Source organism: Strongylocentrotus purpuratus, unplaced genomic scaffold, assembly GCF_000002235.5.
Source record: "Strongylocentrotus purpuratus isolate Spur 01 unplaced genomic scaffold, Spur_5.0 spur5_scaffold_19, whole genome shotgun sequence".
In the NCBI taxonomy this organism is placed as follows: domain Eukaryota; kingdom Metazoa; phylum Echinodermata; class Echinoidea; order Camarodonta; family Strongylocentrotidae; genus Strongylocentrotus; species Strongylocentrotus purpuratus.
In genome coordinates, this window is record NW_022145604.1 from 18495656 (window position 1) to 18523150 (window position 27495).

Genomic DNA, 27495 nt, shown 5'->3' on the forward strand with positions numbered 1-27495 from the left:
ACCCCCCCCCCCCCCCCCCAACAAATGACTCTCTCATGAACAGTACCCATATGTGAACTCTCCCGAGCCGAGCCAAGCAGACCAACTGGCTCACTCAGCTCAGTCGGCCGCTCAGCCAGTCCTCTCATTCAGTCACAAGACTTGTCATGGGTTCATAAGCCAAGGGAACTCCAGTGCAAGCACAACCAATGGAAGCTAAGTCTTTGCAGAGACTTCTGGATTTGAATTTTGTTTGACGTGTGAATCGGATCTAATTGGGTTTACCCTGTTCATCTTCTAATCACTCTTGGCATATTGTATTACATTCAGGGGTAAGTTGGAATTATTTTATATCAATATATGGATGTTTCTCTTTAAATTTAGCTATTACTTAGATTAAAAAACTTGCATCAAGATTTTGTATAGTTTGTATTGAATTACTTTTGTTTATTAGCCTCTACATAATAAGCTTGTTAGACATTGGTACAATCTACAAAGGTATCACTTTAAAGGTACTATGTCCCATTTGCAGGCCAAAAAAATGAAAAAGTTAAATTCCAACTGCATTTGAAAGATAATACTAATTTAGAACTTCCCTAAAATAGGTGGGGCTTGAAAATGTCTTCAAGTGGGAAAATAACGACTATTAGTTGTCAAATCGACTTTAGGGCTATAGAGCCCAAAAGTAATAGTCTTGATTTTCAGACAATTGTACCGAATGGTCATATGTTTTATGCTGCGCAAAGATTCAATCAGTTTAATCTTGGCCATCACAAGAAGTGGGTTATTGATGTAGACAAATGCCCATGTACCCTTTACAACTCTTTTCATGTATGTTATTACCAAAGAAGAAAAAAAGCCAGTCAGTCACTCAATAGTGTCTGACAGTGAAGTCTAGCAAGTAAACGGGTTTCCTTGCATAATTTGAATATGAGGACACTGCTAACGTTTAAATTTCACAGATAGGACATACATGACATATTCATAATTCCTGCAAAGTTCTACAGCATTTGAGGTTGGCTGCAAAAGGGACATAGTACCTTTAAAGAAAATATTGGTTATTTCTTTTTGGGAAAGGGGGGCTGGGGAAAAATGAAAGTTAAAATAAAAAGAATTATTGTTGAGTGTTTTAATACTGACTTAAAGATTTCCCTCTTTTGTTTGTCCATGTTTTCTTACTTTGCTTGGCTAAAAAACATTGAAAAAATATCCTGTAATCCTCCCTAAATTATTTTTTTTTGTGAGTTGATAATATTCCTTGTGTTGGCTTTCTAGGTAATCTTGCAGGCCATAACATTTTGGACCAATTTTCCATCCCCTACAAATGTGAAATGATAAATCTGATATCACATTTATTTGAGATACATTTAGTTCGCCTGTCCTCATCAGCTCGAGATTGCCAAATAACCCGCTATTTTAAATATCCAGATCACAAATTATCCAGCCGATTTGCATCTTCATCAGCCTGCAGTTGCAATTAGCTGGATATTTGGTCAAAATAATCATCCCAAGATATCTTGGGCTAGTTTGCAAAATATCCCACTATTTGGCAAAATATCCCGCTATTTATCCGTTGCGTCTTCACCAGCCCGAAGACTCACACTATGCGCGACCGCAGAGCAAAATATCTTGAGCTTATTTCTTGAGCTCGAGTTTGAATTTTAAAGGTAATACAAAGTTTTGGGAAATTTTAAAAATTGGCTGGATAGTGATTCTTTACAATTTTTATGTATTTTGATGCCCCTGTGGATGTATTATAAGCACTAGAAAATTTAGCCCCTAAAACACTTCTGTTTTCAAGAAAAATTTAATATCAAAATTTACCGGTTCTCCCGGTAAATTTTGATAAATTTCAAATAGCGCCTACGGCCATACAATGGTAGCTGCGACCATGAAAATCTCAGAATATGTAGTTGTGATATATAAATTCCAAACGTAAATAGCCAATCGGTCGATTATAGTAAAGAAATGGTTTATAGTTAAATTAATATCTTGACCTTGAGAGGGAGCTATACAACATAAGGAGTTCATTATTTACAATTTCATCACTTTAGACTTGATTTCAACCGAGACAATGATCACTGAATATTGTAGGATCACATATGCTTCAAAAATGTTCATTTGAACCAAATTCATGACCCCATACCAAAACTTTGTATTACCTTTAAGTCTTGAGCTGGTGAAAAGACGGGGTTTGTAACTTCTGGCTTATTTCCCAAATCAGAAATAGCGGGCTATTTGGCAATCTCGAGCTGATGAGGACATACCTACTTAGATTGCACCAGATCAACCTTGCAATTATGTTGCAAGGATCCTCAGAAACATAATTTGATTTCCATATGATGTCCACAGACAGAAACATCTTTGTGTCTTACCTTGCGAATTGGAGTAGTTTTCAGAACTGACACTTAAAGGGGAAGTTCACCCTGATATAAAGTTGGTTTTAATAAAGGCAGGAAAATGAAGAAAAAAACAGGTCAGTGAACAGTTTTGAAAGAGTTGCCAATATGTGTTTGATTGATCGCACCTTCAAAAATGTATTACTGTCTTATTTTTAATCAGTTTATGCTCAAAATTTCACTGACCTGTTTCATTTTTTTAATAGATTTGTATAAAAACTTACTAAATATCAGGGTGGACTTCCCCTTTAACTGCACCGTGGAAGCAAATTACCATCTTCAAAATGAGATCCCAGTATGTTTTGGTTAAAAACCTGAGATTGTGAGAGTGAACACACTTCATGAGAATCATGAGGGTTTTTTTTTTTGGGGGGGGGGGAACAGTACAAGAAGAAGAAAAAACCAACAAATACAATAAGAAATGCAGAACAAATTTAAATCATAGATATACCATTATAGTGACATACTAGAAGATAGGATAGAAGGATAGAAGAGTGAGAAGAAGAAGAAGAAGAAGAAGAAGAAGAAGAAGAAGAAGAAGAAGAAGAGTAAGAAGAAGAAGGAGAAGAAGAAGAAGAAAAAGAAGAAAAAGAAGCAGGAGAAGAAGAAGAAGGAGAAGAAGAAGAAGAAAGCAGAAGTAATAGTAGTATTAGTCGTAGTAGTAGTAGTAGTAGTATTAGTAGTAGTAGTAGTAGTAGTAGTAGTAGTAGTAGTAGTAGTAGTATAGTAGTAGTAGTAGTAGTAGTAGTAGTAGTAGTGGTAGTGGTAGTAGTAGTAGTAGTAGTAGTAGTAGTAGTAACAGCAAGAGTAGTAGTAGGAGTAGTCGTTGTTGTAGAAGTAGAAGTAGTAGTAGTAGTAGTAATAGCAGGAGTTGCAGATAGAAAACAGTGTTTTGAGGTGTTTATATTTGGGAGCAAAACATTTTGATATATAATTTTCTACCTTAATGAAATTAGATAAAATCATTTTTATACAAATATTGAAATGTTGTAATAAAAAACTAGGATAACCTCGATTCAACTAATTCAGTCAAGCTATCTCGAGAAGCATATTGGCAGTCAGACTTTGTAATGAAAAATGGGGCACTAAGGCAGTATGGGGATGTATGAAGGCCAAGAAGAGAAAGAGAGAGAAAGAAAGAAAGAAACATACACAGAAACACAGACTGGGGAAGAGATACAGTGAAAGGAATAAAGATTGAAGACATGAAGACATGAAGCAAAATAGGCAAACAGACAGTAAAGTAACAGCCTTTTCACACACAGCTAAAATTCATCGTATCTAGAGATGATTAGTAACTATAAACGTGTTTAACTCAACAGTTTTAAACATGTTTAAGGAACATTTTCCCTGTGTGAACATCGTTTATACGATGTTGGGATAGATACGAAGTCGCGATTCATACGCCCCTAAAAGCAGGCTGCAGAAACGAAGTTCGTATCTAGAGAGCTTGACATTTTGTGTGTGAAAGGTTATTCGTGTTTAAACGTGTTTCAGACGTGTTTAAACTGGATGGAGCGTGCGCTTTGATTGATATGACATGACCTTCAATGCACAATGGCACTACTGCGCATTTTACGAGCAGTAGTTAATCACAAAAGATTAACGATCGCACCAAAATTTCTGTGTGTGAATGATGTCGTATGTTCAGGTGATTAGTTTAAACACGTTTATACTAATCATGTTTATAGAATTTTAGCTGTGTGTGAAAAGGCTGTAAGAGAGACATATCAAAACACAAACAGTGAGAGACAGATACAGAGACAGAGTGTGTGTGTGTTTGTGTGTGTGTGTGTGTGTGTGTGAGAGAGAGAGAGAGAGAGAGAGAGAGAAAGAGAGAGAATGAAAATGAGATAGGGAAAAAAAAGAAATAACAAGAACTAAAGAAACAAATTTATGAGAAGACCAGCAAAAGCAGGAGCAAGGAGAAGAAATGTAAGTTGTAGATGGAAAGCACTTTTTATCTACAAAAACTCCCCTAATTGGCCAAAATTCGGTTACATGTCACGTTTTGAAGGAATTTAGGTCATGCCCTTCACATCATCATCCGCTGACAACTTCTTACAAGTTTACATCTGATAAAAATGCAGCAAGAAGTCACAGAAACAAGCACTAAGTTGAAAGTTTATCAAGTCAGTCATAAATCTGGCCCTAACAAGCACGCCCCTGGCGCTTATCAGATTCCTATTTTTGATCAACGATGTCAACATTTTGACATACTAATAGGACAGTTGTTATCAGTCGGGGCAAAAGTTCCCATTCATAAGATGTTCAGACGATACCAAACTTGGGCTCTCTGACATATTTTTTAAATTCCTGGCTGACCTAGCGAGCTATATAACGCCTTGGTCAGACGAGATGTAGTAAACTCAGAGATGCCAACCTTCATCAACAAAAAAAAGTATTCTTAAGAGGAAAAAAAACAGTATTTTTGGACAATTATTCAGCCCCCATCCCACTCCCTTCTCAAAGGGGGGGGGGGGGGAGGGGGGTAATGGCAAGGGCGATGATTGAAATGATGGGAGCTACACCTTGGACGGACGGACGAGATGAGTCAGAGAACACTTTATTGGGAGAGGAAGTTCAGAAATGGTTCATGAAGACATGGATATTAGACAACACCTCTCAAGGACAAGCAAGCTGCATGTCCTAGCTGATTGATCACAACAAGGAGAAGAAGAATACTAAGAGCAATTTTGAGAACATGTGCTCGCTTTAAAGGTACTACCGGTATGTCCCATTTTCAGGCAAAAAATTGAAAAGGCATTTGAAAGATAATACTAATTTAGAACTTCCCTCAAAACGAAAAGGCTTGAAAAAGGTCTTTTAGCAGGAAAATAACAAGCCTTAGTTGTCGGATCGACTTTAGTGATTGCAATCATTTCAGTAATAGTCTGATTATCAGACCCTTGTATCGAATAGTGCAGCACAAAGATTTAATCAGTTTAATTTTGGCCATTACAACAGGAGGCTTATTGATGTAGACAAATGCTCATGTACCTTTACAGCTCATTTAACGTAGGTTATTACTAAAGAAAAAAGAGTAGTCAGTCAGTCATTCAATATAGTGTCTGACAGTGAAGTCTAGAAAGTAAACATGTTTCCTTGCATAATTTGAGTAATAAATTTCACAGATAGGACATACGCAACATATTCATGATTCCTCCAAAGCTCTACAGAATTTGATGTTGGCTGCAAATGGGACGTAGTACCTTTAAAGAAAAACTTCTTAAAACCGTGCTTAATTATTATGTGATCATTATAAACTGTTGCAAAGTTTAAGCCAGCTAATTACAAAGACTTGCTGGAAACTGGATATACATATACCTTGGACAATGCCAAAATGGATATGTATAATAGGTCTACACATGGAACAACGTTACAGCAAGACAACATGGTACATGGTCTGGACAGTCAAAGAAAGTTTCACCTTTCATCCATTTCTTAAATGCATTCATTCACATCTGCATTAAATATTGACAGAGCCTTCTAATGTGCATGGAACTATGCCTTATTTCCTTGTAAGTAATTTCCATGTACGCCCTATATTACATAATTATCATTTTATGTTTCATATCTTTCAGCTATAATGGAACTTGGATGCTTCTCCCTCCAGTCTCTCCTCCTCTCCCTGGGTCTGGTAATACTTGGACTAACCCACGGGGAGGGTCTAGGTCCTACAAAGCGCCCCCTTCCCGGGCATGATGAGAGGGGCACATGCAGGGAGTGCTGTGAGAGGGGGCTACCGGGACAACAGGGGAACCCTGGTTACCCAGGAGTGCAAGGACCAGCTGGATTACCAGGTAAGAATTTGGACTTGTTCTGGATCTGCATTTTAGATGGAAGTTCTGATATTTAGGGTGGGGGAGTTAAGACAAGCAGAGAGAAACAGAGCAGTAAACCAGGAGTAAACAGATGAGGAAAATTCAAATAAAAGTAAGAAAGTTCTGATTTGTTCAAGTTGCAATTGGTCAAATGCAAATTGGCGACCCATGACAGATCTTTTGAACAGCTCTCCTATTTGCTTTTTACTGGGAATTTCATAACTTTAATACACTAGTTGCTGATAAAAGAATAAATCTATTTCATATAGCAGTTTGTAGGAATATGTGTTACGATTATTTACAGTGCAAATACATGAATAAATCAATAATTTGTATAGAGGAAATGAAACTTTAAGAATTTGTTCATACAGGGCAAACAGAGAGGTGCTCAAACGGTATGTCATAGAGTTGTCAATATGCAATTGATCAAGTTCAATCATAAAACTTCATAATGTTCTTATTCTTCATTTGACTTTCCTCAAGCTTTCACTGATTTGTTTCTCTTATTTCCTGCTATAATAAAAACAAATTTGATCTCATGATGGACTTACACTCCAAGTACAGGAAGCTGACATATATTTGAATACAGGTTCCTTTGATAGTGGTTTGAAGCAGGGTTGAATGACATGTCAATGATATCAGTCAAATAAAACCATACACAATTCATTCTGTAGCTAAATTATGGGATTGTATGAAGGGGTGCTGTGATGAGGTTTCTCCACACGGAGGGGGACTATTTCTACCCCCATGGTTAACCAACAGGTCCATGTAAACTAATAAATTTGGTATGAACAAAGGAATATTCTGTTTTTTGTATAATCCTTATACAATGGAAGTGGTCAATTAGAGAAAAATTGGGTAATTAAGTCATTGAAAAAACACTCCAGACTCGACCTTCTTTTGTTTGGCCGTAGTCATCTACTTTAGGGGCATTTACACTGTGTTCTAAAAAAACACCCAAAAATGCCTAACCAGAGCCTGACCGCGATGTTACCAAGGGCAACTACGCTTTACCGGCAGACATGCCAAGCCCGAAACATTCCAAAACGAAGTGTGATCTTTTGGCGTGTTTTGGCGTGTTTTGGCGTGTTTGGCAAGTATGAACGCTCGCAGTTGTAACATCGCGATGTTAGGTCACTTGACTTTAGGAGCGGAGCTAGCTGCCGTCCTTGAAGAAAATGATAGAACGATGTAAACAAAGAATAACATAAGAGAAGGTGATAGAAGGAAGAAACAAAAAATAACATAAGGAATAACATAAGGAAAGACAGAAAGAGAAAGGGGTAGAAGGAAGAAACAAAGAACAACATACGGAATAACATAAGGAAAGACAGAAAGAGAAAGTGATAGAATGATAAAAACAAAGAATAACATAAGAGAAGGTGATAGAAAGAAAAAAACAAAGAATAATAAAAACAGAGAATAGCATAAAAGAACGTAAAAGAAGGAAAAACAAAGAATAACATAAAAGAAGGTAAAAGAATGAAAAACAGAGAATAACATATGGAAAGACAGAAAGAAAAAATGATAAAGAATAGATAATGGAAAGATAGAAGAGAAGATAGAAGATGGAAAAACAAGGAATCGCAGAAGGAATGGTAGGAAACAGATGATATACCGAAAGAAACAAAAAGTTCACTGGAATGCAGCAGCATGCACAGCATAAAACAACTGATCGAAGGAGGTTTTTGCATCGGAGTGCCGCGCATGGGCATTACCAACTGAAACACGCCAAAACATCGCTGATCTTTTCAGTCGGTGATGTTTCAGCACAAGTCTAAACGGGTGCGTGAAACATCGCGATTTTAGGAAATGAGGTATTTGACAGTATAAATGCACCTATAGAGGTGTGAAAAGGTTGAAACAATATTTGTCATCTAGTTCATGATCAGTACTTGGGATAATGAAGCTGAGGAATTTTGAGAGGGTGGTGAAGATAGTGAGTGGAGGAGGATGGGGAGGATTTAAAGACTTTTCCATGGGTGATAAACACAAGAGGGAGAGGAGGAGGGGAGGGGATGGAGAGGAAAGGGGGGAGGAAGTGAAGGAGGAGTGGAGGAATAAGGATAGAAGGATGAGGAGGGGAGAGGAGAAGTAGGGATCAGGGATGATGATGAAGGGAGAGGATGGGAGCTGGAGAGAAGTAGGAGAAGGAGGAGGGGCAGGAGGGGAAAGAATGAAGGGAGGAGGAGAGGATGTAAAGAAAAAAAGAGGATGGAAAGGAAGAGAAACAAGAGGAGACTTCACAGATCAGAGAATACTGACTTTGATGAAAGAAAGAAGTGGTAAAAGCTATAGGATGAGAATATAATGAAGTATTCAATTCTCAGCATTCTGAGATACAGTGTAAATAATGCCAGTGAAAGATAAGTAAATTTCTAAAAAAATTATGCACTTGAGAAGAAAGAGAAGGGGGCTCGAGTAGGATGAGGAAGAGGAGGGAAATAGGAAACTTTTTATTTTGAACCTCCGGGGATGGGCGATGCCAGGAGGAGAGCTCTAAGGACACCCCTCCAGAGATGATTCACTTGTCATCACTGGCTGATGTTTTCAGGTAGCATTGGACGCCCTGCCTGCGGAAGGAACATGCTCCTATTTTGATAATGCCTGCAGACATGTCTGATAATGCTTTATAGTTCTTCATTATTCTTAAAGCCCAAAAGAGGAGGACCTGGATCGGTTCAAATCTAATGTTCTCAGTCCTCTCTTGAATTAGAAAAACAATGAAGTAAACATCATGAATCTTGATGGGATTTTGAAACTGTTGTTGCAGCTGTCTGAATTTTGTTTTTTATATCAGGTACATGAAGAGATTTCTAAAATGAAATTTTCAAATGCTGGGCATATTATATGGATTGAAAATATCACCTCATCTTTTTTTATTAAAAGAAGAAACAATTTTCACATAATTCCCCATGCCATAAACTGTAGATGTACAGGAACTGCTTTCAACATTTTTAATTTTTAATTTTTCTTGAGTGGGGGGGGGGGGGGGGGGGATACACCCTTCAAATATGAAAAAAGTAGAACAATGTAAGAAAGAGGACCATAAACTAGATTATTCAGAATCACAAATTTGGTACTGAAGTTAGTAAATCTATATATGTTAATGGTTGACTGTACAATCATTTCAAATACTCTATTTCTCCAGGTAACCATGGGAACAATGGCAACAACGGCCCTTCAGGAGTCCAGGGGCCGAAGGGAGATGCAGGACCAACGGGCTTGACTGGGAGCCACGGAAGCAAAGGGGACCAGGGACCAATAGGACTACCCGGAAAGAGAGGGCAAGCAGGAGACCCCGGTATACCAGGGGCCCCTGGCAAGCCTAATGGTGCGGTCAACTCACAGGCACTGGGGCCCAGGGGTCCACGTGGGCAACCTGGCACGAGGGGCCCTAAGGGGGAGCCTGGCCAGGGCAACCGTAATTCCCATGCACTGGGGCGGTGGTCCGCTTTCTCCTTCGGCAGCACGAACGTTGTCACCGCGTCGACCCACGACGACCGCATCTTGGAGTTCAACCATGAATTTGTGAATATCGGCGATGATTTTGATCCAGAAAGGAGCGTTTTCACTTGTCATATCAATGGAACCTACTACTTTGTCATGCATGCGAACAAATGGTCGAACTCACGCAACCTCTACATTAAATTGATGAAAAATGGAGATATGGTGACTGCAATTTATGAGGACGCGGGATACGATTATTATGATGGAATCAGTAACAGTCTGCTGCTGCATCTTAGGCGAGGTGATCGGGTGTGGCTACAGCTTCATAGCAACAACGAAGTTTACGGAGGATTGGCAAAAATGACAACATTTTCTGGATGGTTGGTTAGAGAGGATTGATGTCATGGTAAATTTGCAGAACATTCAATGAGAACAGTCTAATGTGCTGGATGATATGAAAACTTTGCGTAACTCATTGCATTCAAGATCAAATCTATAGAATGAGAAGGTCACGAGGAGACTAAGTTTATTGCCTCACTTCATGTTCAAGTGCAAAAAATGTGGCTGCCATGCAGTTTTTTCTTACAGTAAATAGAATCACATCACCTCAATCTCATGTTTTCATTTCCATGTCTGCCTGACTGTACACGATCACTGCATCATGGATTGGTTTCAATGGCAACAAATATTGTGCAGTAATTATTGTGCTTCTTTAATCCTTTGCTTACAGGAACTAGGTAATCCCTGTATTACGCCCATGGGGATGAGTTAATGCAGTAGTCAACTGATTAAAATTTTTGCTAACACTGGCAGACATAAATAGAAGTATTTATAAAGCCTTGGAAGTCAGCCAAACTGACAATAGAGTGAGATTGCCCAAGATTTATCTGCCACGTACATTTCCCCTTTTTTGAAATTTTGATAGAAAACTTCCACTTTACTGTGAACTCTGCACAGGAAGTTGAGAATGATTCTAAAAACTGGTTAGGCTGGCAAATCATTATCTTATACTGTAGCCTAGTCCATATCACATCGATCAGGAAAGTGATAATGTAAAATTTCTGATTGGGACAAATAACCTAATATTAGAAAATATACCAACTACTGTCGGGCGTAAATCCCTAAAGAAGTTCAGTATAATTAATTAGGGGCACTGGATATGTGAAAGAAGATTAAACCATCCTTTCACACTAGTGACACAAATCCCTTTCACACTAGTGACAAAAATTCGCTGCAAGGATACTGGCTATATTACACAAAAATCACATCTACTATATGATTAGTAATTCATTTTTTCTGGTCTAAAGGTCTTATAACCAAACATTTTGAGCATTGTTTTGAGTGAGAGCTTGATAAAGAATCAGGGTCCTGTTCACATCTGAAGATTATATCGTACAGAAACCATATAACCGGGAGGGGCTTAAGAGCGCGCACTGATGATTGGTCAGCTGTCATGTCAAGTGTCCTCATCAAATATAATTTTGTTTAATACAATGTTTTATTATATAATGTTGTTATCTAATGTGTATAATACCCTTTCCCCATACAACGATTCTTTTACGTTTTGTTAAACAAGTTTGATATAAATATGCTCTAGTCTAAACAGATTGTGAGAGAGCTTCAGAGGAGTTCTATGTAACCTGTATCAAAAGCAGATTTCCACTAATCAGTTACAAAGTTCTGAACCAGTATCTGAAAGCTACAGATATTTTTTCTTGATCAGGAAGATGTAACTTCCTAATCTCTGAACGAGATCCAAAACTATGTCTTGTGGATCTCATCCCCAACATTCATGTACCAACAAATAAGCCACTTTGGTCTATAAATCTCTTACGCTCTTTGCTCCGTTTTCTAGTACACTCCCATAATTCATCAATTTGAACAACCATCATAAAACATTTTTTCTCTCTTTTTTTAATTCATAGAAGGCGCATCTTCATCATCTCGAGATTGCCAAATAGCCCGCTATTTCTGATTTGGGAAATAATCCTGAAGTTACAAATTGCATCTTCATCAGCTCGAGATTTGAACTCGAAACTTGAAACTCGACCTTGAGAAATTAGCTTGAGATATTTTGCTCAGCGTTAGCGCGTATTGCGAATCTTCGGTCTAGTGAAGACGCACGGGACAAATAGCTGGATATTTTGCCAAATAGTGGGATATTTTGCAAACTATCCCAAGATATCTTGGGATGACAATCCCGACCAAATATCCCACTAATTGCTACATCAGTCTGATGAAGATGCAAATTAGCTGGATAGTTTGTGATCGGGATAGTTCAAATAGCTGGATATTTGGCAATCTCGAGATAGTGAAGACAGGCCTATTGATGAAATGAAAAGGATCTGCAACACTACTGGGGGACAAGTCAACAATGTTTTTATCATCTTTACCTTTTCACCCTATTCCATATAATAAATCTAGAAAAAGACCATCTGGACAGATAAAATGCAAATGTTATCGTTACGATTTTTCAAGAATTGAAGATTGAAAATATGTTCGAACAAACAAACACAGAGCCATAACGCTTAGAGACTTAGGTGGAAAGCGCTTTATAAGCACTGTTTTATTATCATTATTCTTAGAGCGATTAAGTAAGCAAATAAGTGTCCTACATATATCATTCAAGGTATCAACGAAGCTAATAGTCAATTTATTCTATGTGGTACCTACTACACATGCTCCTGCAGAAGTTGCTTTAATGTCCTTTTGCCACACACACCAAATTCCTACCTGCAAACATGGACCAAGCCGTATACCGGTATACCTAATCCAAACTCTCACCCTATCTAGCCCTAGCCTAAACTTAATTTCAACCCTAACCCTGGTTCTATAGGTGAAGGTGATGTGGTATAGTGATAGTGGTTCATTCACTTAACTCTCAATCTTAGACCCCGTTCTCACTCACTTCGTTGGAGCGCTCTGGAGCGCTCTAACTAAGACCCGTTACTCAGGAGAGGTTCTTAGGTGAGTGAGAACGGTCAAAGTGGTCCAGGAAGTGGACTTCTGGACGGCTCCAGAAGACCACCTTCCGAGGTGGTCTTGAGGAGCGGGTCTTATTAAGAGCGGTTTGGAGCGCTCTAACGTGCAATGTGAACGGAAAGCGTACTTTGAACGAAAGTGAGCTAGTGACCTTCGGTGCGAAACATATAGTACGGTACATATGGTTTGTATTCCGCGCGCGAAAAAATTGATCTGCTGACCTGAGCTGCCATAGCAACAAGACCACTTTGACTCGTGGAGCGGTTTGAGCCATTAAAAACTGCTCGGAGTGTGTACGCTCGCAAACCGTTCCTCAAGACCCGTTCCTCTGGAGCGGTCTAACTAAGACCACTTTCAAAGTGAGTGAGAACGGGGTCTTAGGGTGGAGGATTCGAATCTCAGCCTGGGGCTAACGATTTTTGGCAAAACGTTAACCCACATTTGCCACTCTCCATCCAGGTGTAAATGGGTACCTGGCAACTGCTGGGTAAATAATAATTGCAGGGCCCTCAGGGAGAACAGCATTGATGCAGATGAGGCTACCCTGGGTAAACAAAATTATTATCATTATCATCATATTTGTTAAAGTGTATCTCAGAGTAATTGTCGCAGGAAATGTTGTGTGTTAACGTGCCCCTTCCCTTGTTCATAGATACAGATTATGTCAAGTGAAAAACACTCCGTCCCTTGAATAGGACGTTAAATGGAGGCCCCGTGCAGAAAAAGAGTGTGACTACCTTTGCACGTTAAGAACCCACTGCACTATTTGTATACGAGTAGGGGGAAACCCTGGTGTAGTGGTCCACCTGCACACACCCCAGTATAGTACGATAATACTCTGTAAAGAGGTCTGTACTCAAAAGGAAGAAGAAGAAGAACTGAAGTCAAATCACTGTTACTCTAATAACCTTGAGATAGAAAAATAAGGATATTGTGCTGTCATCATTCTGTAATTTATGTTGCTTTTCAAGAAGGAAGTAATTTTATTTATGTTGCTGTAAGTTGAAAGGGGATTGATTCACTGCTTTCCCATACACGTAGCATTTCAAGAAAGTGTAGGATGTATCTGAAAAATATAATCCCAATAAATCCACTCTGCTATCGGATAAACAAGCCCAAGGATTTCACTTTCAAACAAACAAACAAAATTCAATGTTTTGACAAATGTATCGTCTCCTCGTTTTTATGCTTTCCTGATTAGGCCTGTCTTCACTATCTCGAGATTGCCAAATATCCAGCTATTTTAACTATCCCGATCGCAAACTATCCAGCTAATTTGCGTCTTCATCAGACCGAAGTAGCAATTAGAAGGATATTTGGTCAGGATTGTCATCCCAAGATATCTTGGGATAGTTTGCAAAATATCCAACTATTTGGCAAAATATCCAGCTATTTGTCTCTAGACTTCACTGTCTTCACTAGACCGAAGATTTGCAATACGCGCTAACGCTGGGCAAAATATCTCGAGCTAATTTCTCAAGGTCGAGTTTCAAGTTTCGAGGTCGAATCTCTAGATAGTGAAGACGCGATTTGTTACTTCGGGATAATTTCCCAAATCAGAAATAGCGGGCTATTTGGCAATCTCGAGATGATGAAGAGGCGCCTACTCAGTACAGACCTGAATCAAGGATTTTCTAATAATGTAGGGGGCTGGGGAGCAGGTGCTTAAAAAAGTGTTGACAAGTAGAAAAAGAAAAGAAAAAAATTAAGTCTTATAAATTCCTGACAATCAAATTTTATTTTTGGTGGTGGTGGGGGGGGGGCGGTGGGTGTTTAATAGTATGCCTCTACCTCACCTCCCTGAGAAACGTGGGGGGGGGGGTGGCTTGTGGGAGATATCATAGTTACATCAGCATTTTTTGATAATTTAGTGCCACCCCTGTCCTTCAATATTTGCTGAGTATTCTCATTCATAAAACGTTTGTGACCTTAGAAAATCAGATCTGTTTATCTCAGGAAAGATCTATTTTTGTCTCTCTTTGATGTATTTATTTGGATGTCTTAATTTGTTTTTGTAGTTATCACATCAATGATGGACATTGACATGTATGTACATACCTGTAAATTAAACTGTTCTCTTTATTTCAAATTTTGTTTACCTTGGTGGTTTTATGAACATGATATATCAATGTTTGTGTTAATTTTTCTGTCATTAAAAATTCATACACTTTGTATTGCTGGCTGCCTATGATTCATTATCATTTAGTTTAAAAATTAGATTAAATTATGTCATATTAGATGAGATGTATGATATACCTTGTAACTAAGAACAAAAATGATGTTGATTGTAACATGCATAATTGCATATTTTCACAAAGATTTAAAAAGTGAAATTCTAAAACATTTACATGTAGAAGCTGGATATACCGTGTGAGTAAAAAAAAAGTTTACACCTAGAAAATTGCTTATTATTTTAAAAATCATCTATGAACAGTAAATTATTATACATCTTATAAAAGAGTGGTTTATCCCAAATCATTTGGTATTATTTTTGTGTGGTATGTGTTTACGCTTGGACGAACAGGAGGCATTGTTTGTGAGAGTGCAAAAATCGACTCGCGCCAAAGTGATGCCTACAGCATGTATTATGTTGGGATTAGCGGAGTTAGAGAATGAATTGAATGTATCAAATGAAATGCTTTGCATAGGTTTTTTGCAGAAGCAAAGTCACACACCAACAAAAAAACGCGCACAAATGTTTGTTGATATTTGATATTCGATATTCGATATGTGTGGCATGATTAATTTTGTTAGGGATGTTATTTGGATCTGCAAAGACCGAATTAATACCCAAATCCCAATTTTTTAATCAAAACATCACATAAGCAACATTGGCGCAAGTCGATTTTTGCACTCTCGCAAACAATGCCTCCTGTTCATCCACGCGTGAACACAGTCACATACCACACAAAAATGATACCAAACGATTTGGGATTAAACACTCTTTCATAACATGTATAATAATTTACTGTTCACAGATGATTTTTTAAATAATCAGCAATTTTCTAGGTGTTAACTTTTTTTTTGACTGTATAAGGTATCGTTCATATTCTAACCAACATTGAGAAATAGAGTTGGAGTTAAATCAATTTTTTAATCCTAAGGTCTTATACTAATATAAAGAATTCATTGGCATTATTATGAACCGACGAATCCATCATATTACCATACGGATTCTACAGTTTATAATATCGCCTACAAATTATTCAAAATGACATTATTAAATGATAGTCTGGTCATATTTCAACATCTTTATTTACACACTAAGAGACAATTTTTTTGTAATTCTGAATTCTCCCCAACCTTTCTGCATATTTACATTTCTTTCTTTCTCTCTATCTCTTTGCCTTTCTGTTTCTTTTCCTCTTACATTCTCCCTCATCTCCCTCTGCCTCTCTCTTTCTTCTCTTTACTTGTCTACCAATATTTCACTCTCTTCATTATGTCTCTCTCTCTCTCTCTCTCTCTCTCTCTCTTTCTCTCTTTCTCACTATCAATCTCCTTTTCCTGAGCACACTTCTATCTAAGGGTGCGTTTAAGCTCAATTTTGAAGGCAGAATGAGCAATTTGAAACACAGATCGTAAACGCTCATCGTAATCGCAGTTCCACGGTGTACTGTTTATGCTCGCTTCTCTGGCTCCTCCAGGCAATTCTCACTGGGTGGCCTTAATTGGCCTTACAGCTGGATTCGCAAACCTGCACTGTGCATGCTATGTAGACCCACTGGAGGTCAGTGCGTTGACCCCATTTAAACGCGTTTACAAATTGTAAACGCACCTTTTTGTGAGTTTACAATCGGCGATCAAAAGTGAGAAAGGACGCAACCGTGTTTTAAACTAAACGCGTAACAGATGCCTGATTCTGGCCAGAAAAAGTTGAGCATAAACACGATCTATAAAATCAGTGCAAACAAAGCAAAATCTAGCTCATGATTAAAAAGTGGGAGGACCACATATAAGGAAGTTTTCAAATTGTAAGCATGACTTTGTGGTCTAAACGAGATTCCGATGGATCCGACCACATGTAATGAAACAGGAAACTTGGCATCAACGAAAAAAAGGAAGAGAGAAAAAAGGAGGCGTGAGAATTGTTTTTATGCATGAGCTGTAATGAACAACAAGCAATTAAACAACCCTCATCTGACAGCAATATAGTCTGAAATATCAATTACAATGTGGTCAAGTCTTTTAAAGGTACATTAAAAAATTGCTCTTTATCATAGTGAGTCCACGCTTCTATACCGGTTGTATGACACATTCTCTGGTGACAGACAATCGGTCTGCTGTAATTTCCTACATTAACCTAATTCCTTACTTCAACCTTGGACCCAATACTATACCTAATCCTAACCCTAACCTAAACCCTTTTGCAAACCAATCGTAATCCTAGAATTTAGAACAAAAAAATAAGAGCCTGGAGCACTTGTTGCTGGAGCAAATAAGGGATCATCACTAAACTTCACTTCTACGACGATACTCAGCAGGATCCATAAGTCAGGATGTATAGTGCTGAGGAATAAACTATCTAGTTCTTGGTCTAGATGATTGGTGGAAGCATATATCCAAAGTATCAGCTTCCAATTCTACTTCTTTAAAGAGATATTGCAAGTTTAAAGGTAATACAAAGTTTGGTATGGGGTCATGAATTTGGTTCAAATGAACATATTGGAAGCATATGCGATCCTACAACATTCAGTGATCGTTGTCGTGGCTGAAGTCAAGTCTAAAGTTATGAAATTGTAAATAATAAACTCTTTATGTTGTATAGCACCCTCTCAAGGTCAAGATATTAATTTAGCTATAAAACAATGTTATTTGACTAAAATCGACCGATTTGCCATTACCGTTTGGAATATATATATCACAACTGCATATTCTGAGATTTTCATGGTCGCAGTTACCATCGTATGGCCGTAGGGGCTATTTGAAATTTATCAAAATTTACTGGGAGCACCGGTAATATATATAATACATCCATAGGGGCATCCAAATATATCAAAATTGTAAAAGAATCACTATCCAGCCAATTTTCAAAATTTACCAAAACTTTGTAATACCTTTAAATACACTTTCAAGAAATGTGAAGGCAACTTGTGAGTAGAAAAGCCAACACACATGCAAATAGCTCACATAAAAAAGCACATACACAGAAGTTACAGAACAAACATCCACATTGATTTTTGTATGTCATACTTTATTTTCTTTCTTCATCCTCTTTGTTAACCCAGAGAATGATTTTTTTATTTTTTCCGGGGTTGATTTTTTATACAAAAAGCTGAACACAAATTATTTTCTACTAGACTGGTGCCCTGTATAAATACACACTTTATGCTCCGTATACACTTTAAATTTTGTCTGCTTAAAGATAAAGACCAGTTATCATCATGACATTGCATTGTGAAAGAAACATTGTGGAATCGATCAGAAAAGGTTGATCATCTAGCATATAAGTATTGGTGTGTAGTGCAAGGTTATGGAACCATCAAAATGATAAGAAATTTGGCCCAGTCTTGGTAAAGTTACAAGCACTGTACACAGAAAGATTTATATGGGACTACGCACAGATGCGCGACACGTACGTTTATCTCTCACACACCAATAGATAAACAAATTTACCAAATATATCAATTAGTAGGCGGTTTCCCGGCAAATTTTGTACCATCATGTATCAGTCAAAACATATTCTTTCTCATGATTGGTAATAAGAGCTTCCATTTCATTTTTTGAAATTGGGGCGTTTCCAATACTGGTCTTTACCTTTAAAGGCGCACTGTCCTACTTGTAGCTACTTGCTCCCTCTATATAGAAAACTTCCCCAATTGGTGCCTGTTGGTCCCCCATGATCCTCTTTTTCTTATGTTAAATGAGAGCTGAGTTAATGAGATAGCCACCTGTCACAGTGACCTCGCTGGCTCGCTGGGTGGTCTAATCCCTTCTAGCTGAAGTAGTAAAGCCTGCCTGAGAAGGGCGTTAACTCATTATGGATATAATGCCCTTTTGGCTCTGAACAGACAATATGACCTTAAGAGGGTGTGATGCAACATTTTAGGAAGCAGTTGATGAATGTTCTTAAGATTATGTCCCAACTAATTTCCATTTTTCCAGCGATAAACTTATCGCACCCTTCTCTCTCTCTCTATCTCTCTCTCTTTCTCTCTCTCAGCTTTGTCCCTCCCCGCTCCCAGCTCCCAGCTCCTACCCCTCCTAAAGAAGAAAAAAGAGACTCTGATTGCATACATGTACCGTATTTGCCGGCAATAAGGCCGCACCCCAACTTTGACATTTCAAAGAGGAAAAAAAAAGAAAAAAAAGGGAAAAAAAACCTGACATAACAAAATAATCATAATTTTCTCGAAAACACTATTTTTTTTTTACAAACTGATACCAAATTCATCAATATTCTTATAATTTACAGGAAGTTTAGCTAAAAAAGTGATCGCAGGCAGATTCGGTGTCCGATATATACCCCTACCACAATGTACGGAGTAATGCGAAACTGCATGAAATGGAAAACAAAATGGTGACTTCGGATGGATGTTCGCGGCAGCTCCGTTAAACGGTCCCTTCCTTTACTTTTGCAATGCATTGGCACGAACTTAGATCAAGATCTATCGGCAAATGTTGTGTTAGGACGTTTATTTTCGTCTTCATGTCAACAATGCAAGATAAAATTGTCGGTAAGATGTGTGGAAATGTCCCGTACCATAGTAGTATAGTTATTTTACCATTCGTAGTCCCATATGTGCAAATTCATGCTGGTTTTGACTTTCGTTTTTTTTTTTTTTTTTTACTCTTTCGCCATAAAAGGCTGCACCCAGACTTTTTGATATTTTCTCTTCCAAAAATACTGCGGCCTTTACGCCGGCAAATACGATAAATGGATTTGTATGTTTTTAGGTTCTTTTTTGTGGGGGGAGGGGAAAGTTTTTACTCTTCACTAAGCATATAAGGGCGTTAATATACATATAATGCCTTCTGGCTCCGAACAGACAATATGACCTTAAGAGGGAGTCGATGAAACATTTTAGGAAGCAGTTAATGAATGTTAATGAATGTTCTTAAGATTATGTCCCCATTAATTTCCAAATTTTTTAGTGATAAATTTTTCGCCCCCTTTCCTCCCCCTCTCTCTCCCTCTCTCTCTCCCTCTCTCAGCTTCCTTCCGACCTCTCTCTCTCTCTCTCTCTCTCTTAAAGACCAAAAAGAGACTTCCATTGCATACAAGTAAATGAATTTGTATGGTTTTTAGGATTTATTGGGGGGGGGGCAAAGTTTCTACTCTTTACTAGGCATAGCAGTCAAGCTGGTCACACATGTTGCCTCATCTACATGTAGGTAGACCCTTCTCTTGTGAAACACACAGACTCTCAAGACAACATTCTTGTATCAACGGAATATTTTCTTAGTCCCTATTTGGTAAAATGTCTATCTATCCCCCTTATACATGGTCATGCAATTCCAGTCCCACATATTCAAACTTATGTCATCAAAGGAGGAACCATTTTTCAACAGCAGTGCCAAAAGGAGGTAATGAGATAGTTCCTTACCTCTAAAAGATCTGGGTTGAAGGTTGTCGTCATGAGCTCCTTGCCAGCTCTCCATCTCTCATATACTCCGTCTCCGCTCTTATGTCTGGTGTAGGATGCCTATTGTTAAGACAGGTTTAGAGGAAAGATGAATAATATAATTCAGTTCATTCCTATCAAATTACATTAAACTGAATTAAATCAAATCACATTAAACTAAATCAAACTAAATGAAATTCTATTCTTCTTGACAAGCAAATATTTCATAAAAAACAATGCCATGACACAAATTGCTCCCTGCCAGCTCTCCTGTTTTATGTCTCGTGTTCTTTTATTATGTAACTCGCAGCATTTTACACAGTTTTAAATAGGGCTAGGTTTAACACACTTGTGGCTCTTCTCTGCAGACACTGTATTCCCAACCAACAAGGATACGTGATGGGTCAGTGGTAGAGCAGTGGTCTTGTAACCAGGAAGTCCTGGGTTCGAAACCAAGTTGATGCGCCAGTGCCCTTTCGTTTCACAAAGATTCTAAGTCGAACTTAACTCTAAGTTGGACTTAAAAATTATGGAGAGCCACTTGTAGCATTAAAATAAAATATATTCAAGTATTTTTGACTTTTCATAAATTCCACATGAAGAACATGAAATTTCCCATGATATAAATGATTTGAATCAACATTTTATGCCTTTTCAAATAAATTTTACAAAATATTTTCATAGATGCCAACGGCTTTCCATAATTGTTAAGTCAAACTTAGAGATAAGTTCAACTTAAAATCTTTGTGAAACACCCCCCTGGTCCCTCGGAGATGACTTAAAGTCATCAGTCTTCTGGTTGCGAACATACAAGCATACACGCATACACATGCTTTATTAGCAGTCAGGTAAAACAAACCATCACCACCAAACCACACCAACTTACATGTCTGAGGGTTGCTGTGAACTGGAAGATCTTGTCTCTGTGCATCTTGAGGAAGATGTATCCTGCGTCTAGGTGACCCTGTTCTTTGAGCTCCTTGGAGAGGTTCAGCAAGGCCTGCCAGTGCTCTGGGTCTATACGGATCTAAGAACATTCAGAGAAGGAGAGAGAAAGAGAAGAAGGGAAGGTTGTCAGTCATAATCATATTGATCAAAGTAGAGAAGGACTTCAGAGCATTAGACACAATGAGGAGAAATAACATACATGTCTATTACTTCTCCTTTGCAATATTAGATTTTTCTTTTTCTACCCTTGCCACCCCCTCCCCCCCCCCCCTCTCTCTCTCTCTCTCTCTCTCTCTCTCTCTGTCTCTCTAGATCTCATTAATACCATATCAATCATTTCTTGCTTTTTCTCTGTTTGCTCTTTCTGTCTACTCATTCACTTTGTCCACTCTTCTCTCAGTCTATTCTTTTACCTCTCTCCAACCCTTCTCTCTATATATCAGACTATCTATCTATTTTCATCCCTCATCTCTCTTTTCTCTCTCCCTCTTTCTCTCTATCTGCCTGTTTCGGGATAATAATAATAATAATTATCCTTGCTTACATAGCGCCCATTACTTTATCAGAAGTCTCTCAGCGCTCTACAATAATGCAGCATAATTATCCTGGCTTTAGCAGTGCAGCTTTTACGCGCGCTGCGTTTCAAGAAATAAATACCTGGCAGGTACCCATTTACTTCACCTGAGTGGAGTGTGGCAAATGTAAATGAATGTCTTAAGTACCAAAGGACATTAGTGCGGCGGCGGGACTCGAACCGCAGACCTTGTGATTGACAGTCCGGCGACGTATCCACTTGACCACAACACCTCTAATATACATCTCTCTCTCTCTCTATCTCCCTTCTCCCCCTCCCATCCCTGTACCCTCCCAATCCTTCATCACTCTTCCACCCCCTCCTCTACCTCTCTCTATCTCTCCCCTCCTCTCTCTCTCTCTCTCTCTCCCCCTTCTCTCTCTCTCTCTCTCTCTCTCTCTCTCTTTCTCTCTCAAGATTAGGCTGCACTTCATCAATCACATCAGTATATCAGTATAATTGCCTGAGGTTCTGCAGAAGACAACTCTCTCACGGCATTCTCTTATGACACCAAATGACCCATGCACTAAATGCTTCAAATAGTCTAAATCTTGATGTAAACCTAGTAAAACACATCATTCATGATATGCTTGGCAGATGGTATGCTCTAAATCAAATTAGATGAGCTCATACCCGATTGGCCCTAAACCAAAACATGGACATATCAGAGCATCATGACTATCTCTTGTGACCACATGAATCAGTATTTACATTGCTGGAGACCATTTCAACTTAAGTTAAAACACCTTTCCGATGTGTTTAATTCTCAGGATTCTGCAGCTTGGATTTCAAACGGCAGCCTTAAGCCCAGCGGGTTCCAGATTGATATCTTTAGACTCTTTATGCCCTATGTTAATATTTTGAAAATTTGGAGATCACATCTTATATTTTGGGTGCCCAATTGTCCTGGGAACCTGTTTAGTGTTAAGCCCTGGATTAAGGCAGGGCTCTCGACAAACCTTTTCTTCTGGGAGGGGGCAGGGTCCGGATTGAGCTTTTGTTTAAATCTCATTACATGAGCCCTATGTTAAGGTTAAATTGTAGGGTCTAGCTATCCTCCACAATTAAAAAGGTACTGGGTCCTGTAAGTATAGAGCCTTGCTTAATGACAGTAAAAAGGGGAAGGGCATTTGCTTTCTTTGTACAGGGAAGGGGAATGTCATTCATATGACCCCCCCCCCCCCCTTTTAAAAAAAAAGATCCTCATAAAAGATCCTCCAGAAGACAGAATTCAAAGAAGCTCCATACTTTGCCCCTTCTTTGCTAATTTTTTTCTGAGGGTCCGGAACAAAACACTGAGGATTCGTGCCTTTCAGCCTATGTTACATTTTAAACTGGGGCTGCTGGATTCAAATTAATTAGGGGTGTGATTTAAATAAACCCGTCTTGGTTTTGAACCCTGCCTTATCTTATCAATCTGGCATGCCCTAGTACTACCCATAGGTCCCTTCTTCCAAAGACTCCCTCTACTTATCCTCTTCTCAAGCTAAATTACCCACCTTCAGACTAACAGAATCCATCGTACAGCTATACAAGAATCATGATAGTAGTTAACTTTTTTCCTCGTCTTAAAGTCTATTAATGCAATTTTTTACAGCCAAACACCTGTTTGAGCATCGTTTCGAGTCTGAACGTCGTATTGTACAAAAATCGTCTAACTGGGTGGGGCTTATTGCAAAGGCATACTAATGATTGGACAGCTGCAATGTCAGCGAACGTATTCAAAATGGGTTTCTTTATACAACGTTCCTTTAAACGATTTTGTTTTCTAGTCTGTACACTCCTTTCACTAGTATGTGATGATTCTTTGAACAGTCAAACCTGTCTATTAAGGTCACCCAAGGGAAATAGAAAAAGTGGCCACTGTAGACAGGTGGCCTTTCTAAACAGGTTCTACAACACACATTAATCTCTCATGGGAGACAAAATGAATGACCACTATAGACAGGTGGCCTTCATTAAGAGGTGGCTACTAACACATGTTTGACTTCACAACATTTCTTTATACAAACTTTGTATTAAAAGTCTGAACAGGCACCAATGCTGATGCATGGAAGCTGAAATGGGTTACTTGGCAGCAAAGTTGTACCCCTTACTGAGATTCCAGGCAACGGGGGAGCAACGGAGATTCTTAATTCATTAGTGTAATAGAGACTTCCCTATACTATCTAGACTGAACGTTTATAATTAATGTAGCACTTTACCACTACATGGATGTTTACATGCACTGCAATTCACCTCATAATTGGGCTCTAAAGTTGATTATTCACTTTGCAATATTTGCTCAAAGTCACTTCATTAGATAAGGCCAATAATAATAAAAATTCTTGGCACGAGTATGAATATCATATCCAGTGAAAAATACATTGTTTGCTTTATACCAAGGATTTGCTGTACTGAAAAGTGGGATGACCTCTTAATAATAGTCATGTGTTTTATTAATTTTCTTCAAATCATAGCTTTTTAAAAGTTCACCAGACATCTTTGGGAGCTTCCCAGAGCTGATTTCTCTACGCTCCAATTTTCCATGTACTACTGTATGTCATCTCCGATATTATTCAGCTTGAAAAACATATTTTTAGGTGAAAAAACATAAAAAACTGCTGTATATACACATTCCCCTCAGCTACGACCTTTCTCATGGCTCCCCCCAGAACTTCAAGGTAAACCTTGAAACATCATTAACTTCAGATGGTACAATGATAAACAGACTCAAACAGCCCTTAATTAAATAACAATTTCATTTATGAAATAACATTTCAAAGAATTTTTGCAAAATCATAAAACAAACTGATGACCTAGGAATTGTAGAAAATGGAGATAATTGGCATAATTTCAATTTCAAAATGGAAAGATGTAAAGGGTATGGTAGACACAGAGATAAAGAAACAATGGTAATATGTTGTCAGGTAGAATGATATTTTTTTTAGAAAGAAAGAAACATTCCAACATTGATTGAAGAAGAAAATTTGGAAAAGGAAGAAGAAGAAGAAGAAGAAGAAGAAGAAGAAGAAGAAGAAGAAGAAGAAGAAGAAGAAGAGAAGAAAAAAGGAGGAGGAGGGGAGGAGGAGGAGGGGAGGAGTATGAGTAAGAAGAGAGAAGGAAGAGTAGGAAGAGAGAAGGAAGAGGAGAAGAAGGAGAAGGAGCAAAAGGGGGAGGAGAAGGAGGAGGAGGAGGAGGAGGAGGAGGAGAAGGAGGAGGAGGAACAAGAGGAGAAGGAGGAGAAGGAAGGAGGAGAAGGAAGGAGGAGAAGGAAGAGGAAAAGGAAGAGGAAAAGAACAAGGAAAGCAGAAAGAACCAGAGAGTGGCATAAAGTGAGTAGGGGTAAATGGGTAAATATCAGCCTTTTCACACACAGCTAAAATTCTATAAACATGACTAGTATAAACGTGTTTCGAACGTGTTTAAACTAATCACGAGCCTTTCACACACAGAAATTTTGTTGCGATCGTTAATAGTTTCGTGATTAACTACTGCTCGTAAAATGCGCAGTAGTGCCATTGCGCATTGAAGGTCACACACAAAATGTCAAGCTCTCTAGATACGAACTTCGAATCTGCAGCCTGCTTTTAGGGGCGTATGGATCGCGACTTCGTATCTATCCCAACATCGTATAAACGATGTTCACACTGGGAAATTTTGTCTATAAACATGTTTAAAACTGTTGAGTGATTCTAATCATCTCTAGATATGATGAATTTTAGCTGTGTGTGAAAAGGCTGTATGACAGTCAACAGCGAAAACAAGGAAACAACAACAATTTGAAAATAACAATAGACACAACTAAATAGGACACAAGGATGCATGCATCAATATCCCAATGGAATTAAAGAGATTGACTCTTGATTCCTGTTTTCAAGGCATCCAAAGTCATTGAAGTAAACAGTCTTGACATTCTAACATATCCTCTTCAAGTAAAAGATATGGACATACAAGTAACAGATCCATGTACAACAAAAGAAAGTATCACAGAAAAAAGTGCATTGAAAGTCAAAGGTGAATAGGCATACAATGACACATACAGCTAACATCAAGTGAAGTGACAGAGTATGGTTCTAGTGAGGAAAGGGGGGTGCTATTCTTTGGGGGGTTTATTAACCACCATGCAGTAGGCCTACATCTAGGTGGATAAAATTGTGAGGATGAAGAGAAATGCCCAAGAAAAGAACTTTAAATCCATATTTTCTTTCCTTTTAATTTCTTTCTTCCTAAAAAAAAAGCCCCCTCCCCCCCAAAAAAATGGGGGAGGCAGAGGGGCTTTTTGAGGAAGGGAGTGTGATTGGACAATTGTCCTGCCAAAACAAAACATGTAGCCACACCTCTCTGTATGTGCTGTGCACTTTTATCATACAGTGATGTTCAATTATCAAGCGTTGCTTACAAGATAGTTTTCAATTTGGAGTTTACAAGAAGTCTTAACTCCAAGTGCTATTAATTTGTTCTATGAGCATACCTTATACTAGAGAAGGGATGTAATACAAGAACATGTATCACAAGACTACAGAAGCATAGGTTAGTTGTATTCCTAATGCAATGCATGTCTGTCACCAGAATGTCCAAGATTGTTTCTCCAAGCTCACATTCAAAACATTTCCAAGTTGATTTCGGTGTTATTGGTGCGTCTGCATGGAGACAGAATATCAACAAGAACTTGAAGGGGTCCGGTGAACTTTTGAATGATCCAATCATTGCCTGGGATGCATTACAGCGCAGTGATACATATGGCAATGGGGAGCTTAATCTATGACAGATCAGCGACACTCTGTATCTCCGAGATAAAGAAATCTTAGACAAGCAAAGAAAATTATAAGATTGTCTCAATTTTAGGTGCCTGTTGAATATACAAGTACTTGGGCACTTTTGTGTGAGTGATACATAACTTCATGCATACCAGCTGGGCTTTAGTCTGGGAAGGGGGGGGTGAAGGAGGGGGGGGGGGTTGGAGGGGGGTGGGGTTGGAGGGGGAGGGGCCTCAGCTCTATTAATGTTATCAAAGATACTGTTTTTAGTTATACTATTTGAAATTTACAATTCAAAATCAAGAATCCAAACAGAGCTCTCTTAAAAATTCCTCTCCTGAATCTTTAGCACATTGAGACACTAAATAATGACATATAAATATCAAAATGCTACAGGCAGCTTTCATCTATGATAGACTTTAAAAAAAGTCAAGAGAAAAAATATTGGTTTTATCAAACCTGGATGCAAACTTGATGACATTACAGTTGCCCTCATCGTCATGCATGTCTAACTATCTATCTTCCCAGTTGCTTACTTTCCTACTGACATATCACTCTCCACCTTCTTATAATGGAGACCATTAGATAGGGGGATAACATTTGATATGTCTGCATCCCTTACTCTGGCCCCATGTATCATAGACAAGACGACTCATACTTATTTGTTTTCAAATTGGCAAGTGACCCTACTTGTAAATGTATTCCCTTATTTGAATGAATCCTTAACCACTAAAGATCTAATCCAGTTATGGGTTGAAATCTAAATGTATCTAATAATCTGATAGGTTTTATTGTCTGTCTGCTGGGAACCAGTAGAGAGTTGATTTTTTGTATAAAAAAGAAGAGAGCCTTGACCTTTCCTACTTGTGGACATTCTAATAGACAGACAGCTCATGACACGGACAATGTCAGCCTGGTGAACCTTGTAGATCCTCAGGTAAATTTTCATAAAGCCTGCAAGACCAACTATAGGTCTTCTGGACCGTCGATCTTGTGGGTCAAGAGCCTTTCGGACTGTCAGTCTTGTGGGTCAAT

The 27495-nt window shown here is 38.5% G+C and overlaps 2 protein-coding genes across 2 annotated transcripts in view; one reads left to right on the top strand and one right to left on the bottom strand.

The window, feature by feature from the left end:
- The window catches only part of LOC754634 (snRNA-activating protein complex subunit 1), a 73973-nt gene that overhangs the window by 29880 nt on the left and 16598 nt on the right, over positions 1 to 27495 (bottom strand). Inside the window, exons 5-6 of the mRNA XM_030990507.1 lie at positions 21086 to 21226; positions 20182 to 20280 (exon numbers count right to left, since the gene is read on the bottom strand). Coding sequence (XP_030846367.1) covers positions 20182 to 20280; positions 21086 to 21226 — 240 coding nt within the window. The remainder of the gene's footprint in view (positions 1 to 20181; positions 20281 to 21085; positions 21227 to 27495) is intronic.
- Positions 196 to 10549, top strand: LOC588210 (collagen alpha-1(X) chain). The gene is made up of 3 exons (XM_787905.4): positions 196 to 311; positions 5963 to 6181; positions 9354 to 10549. The coding sequence occupies exons 2-3, from the start codon at positions 5968 to 5970 to the stop codon at positions 10049 to 10051; spliced, it is 912 nt and encodes a 303-aa protein (XP_792998.2). The 5' UTR covers positions 196 to 311; positions 5963 to 5967; the 3' UTR covers positions 10052 to 10549.

Coding starts and splice junctions, on each gene's coding strand:
- LOC588210 (XM_787905.4), top strand. CDS start 5,968: ATGGAACTTGGATGCTTCTCCCTCCAGTCTCTCCTCCTCTCCCTGGGT. Junction 6,182..9,353: donor AGGACCAGCTGGATTACCAG/GTAAGAATTTGG, acceptor CTATTTCTCCAG/GTAACCATGGGAACAATGGC.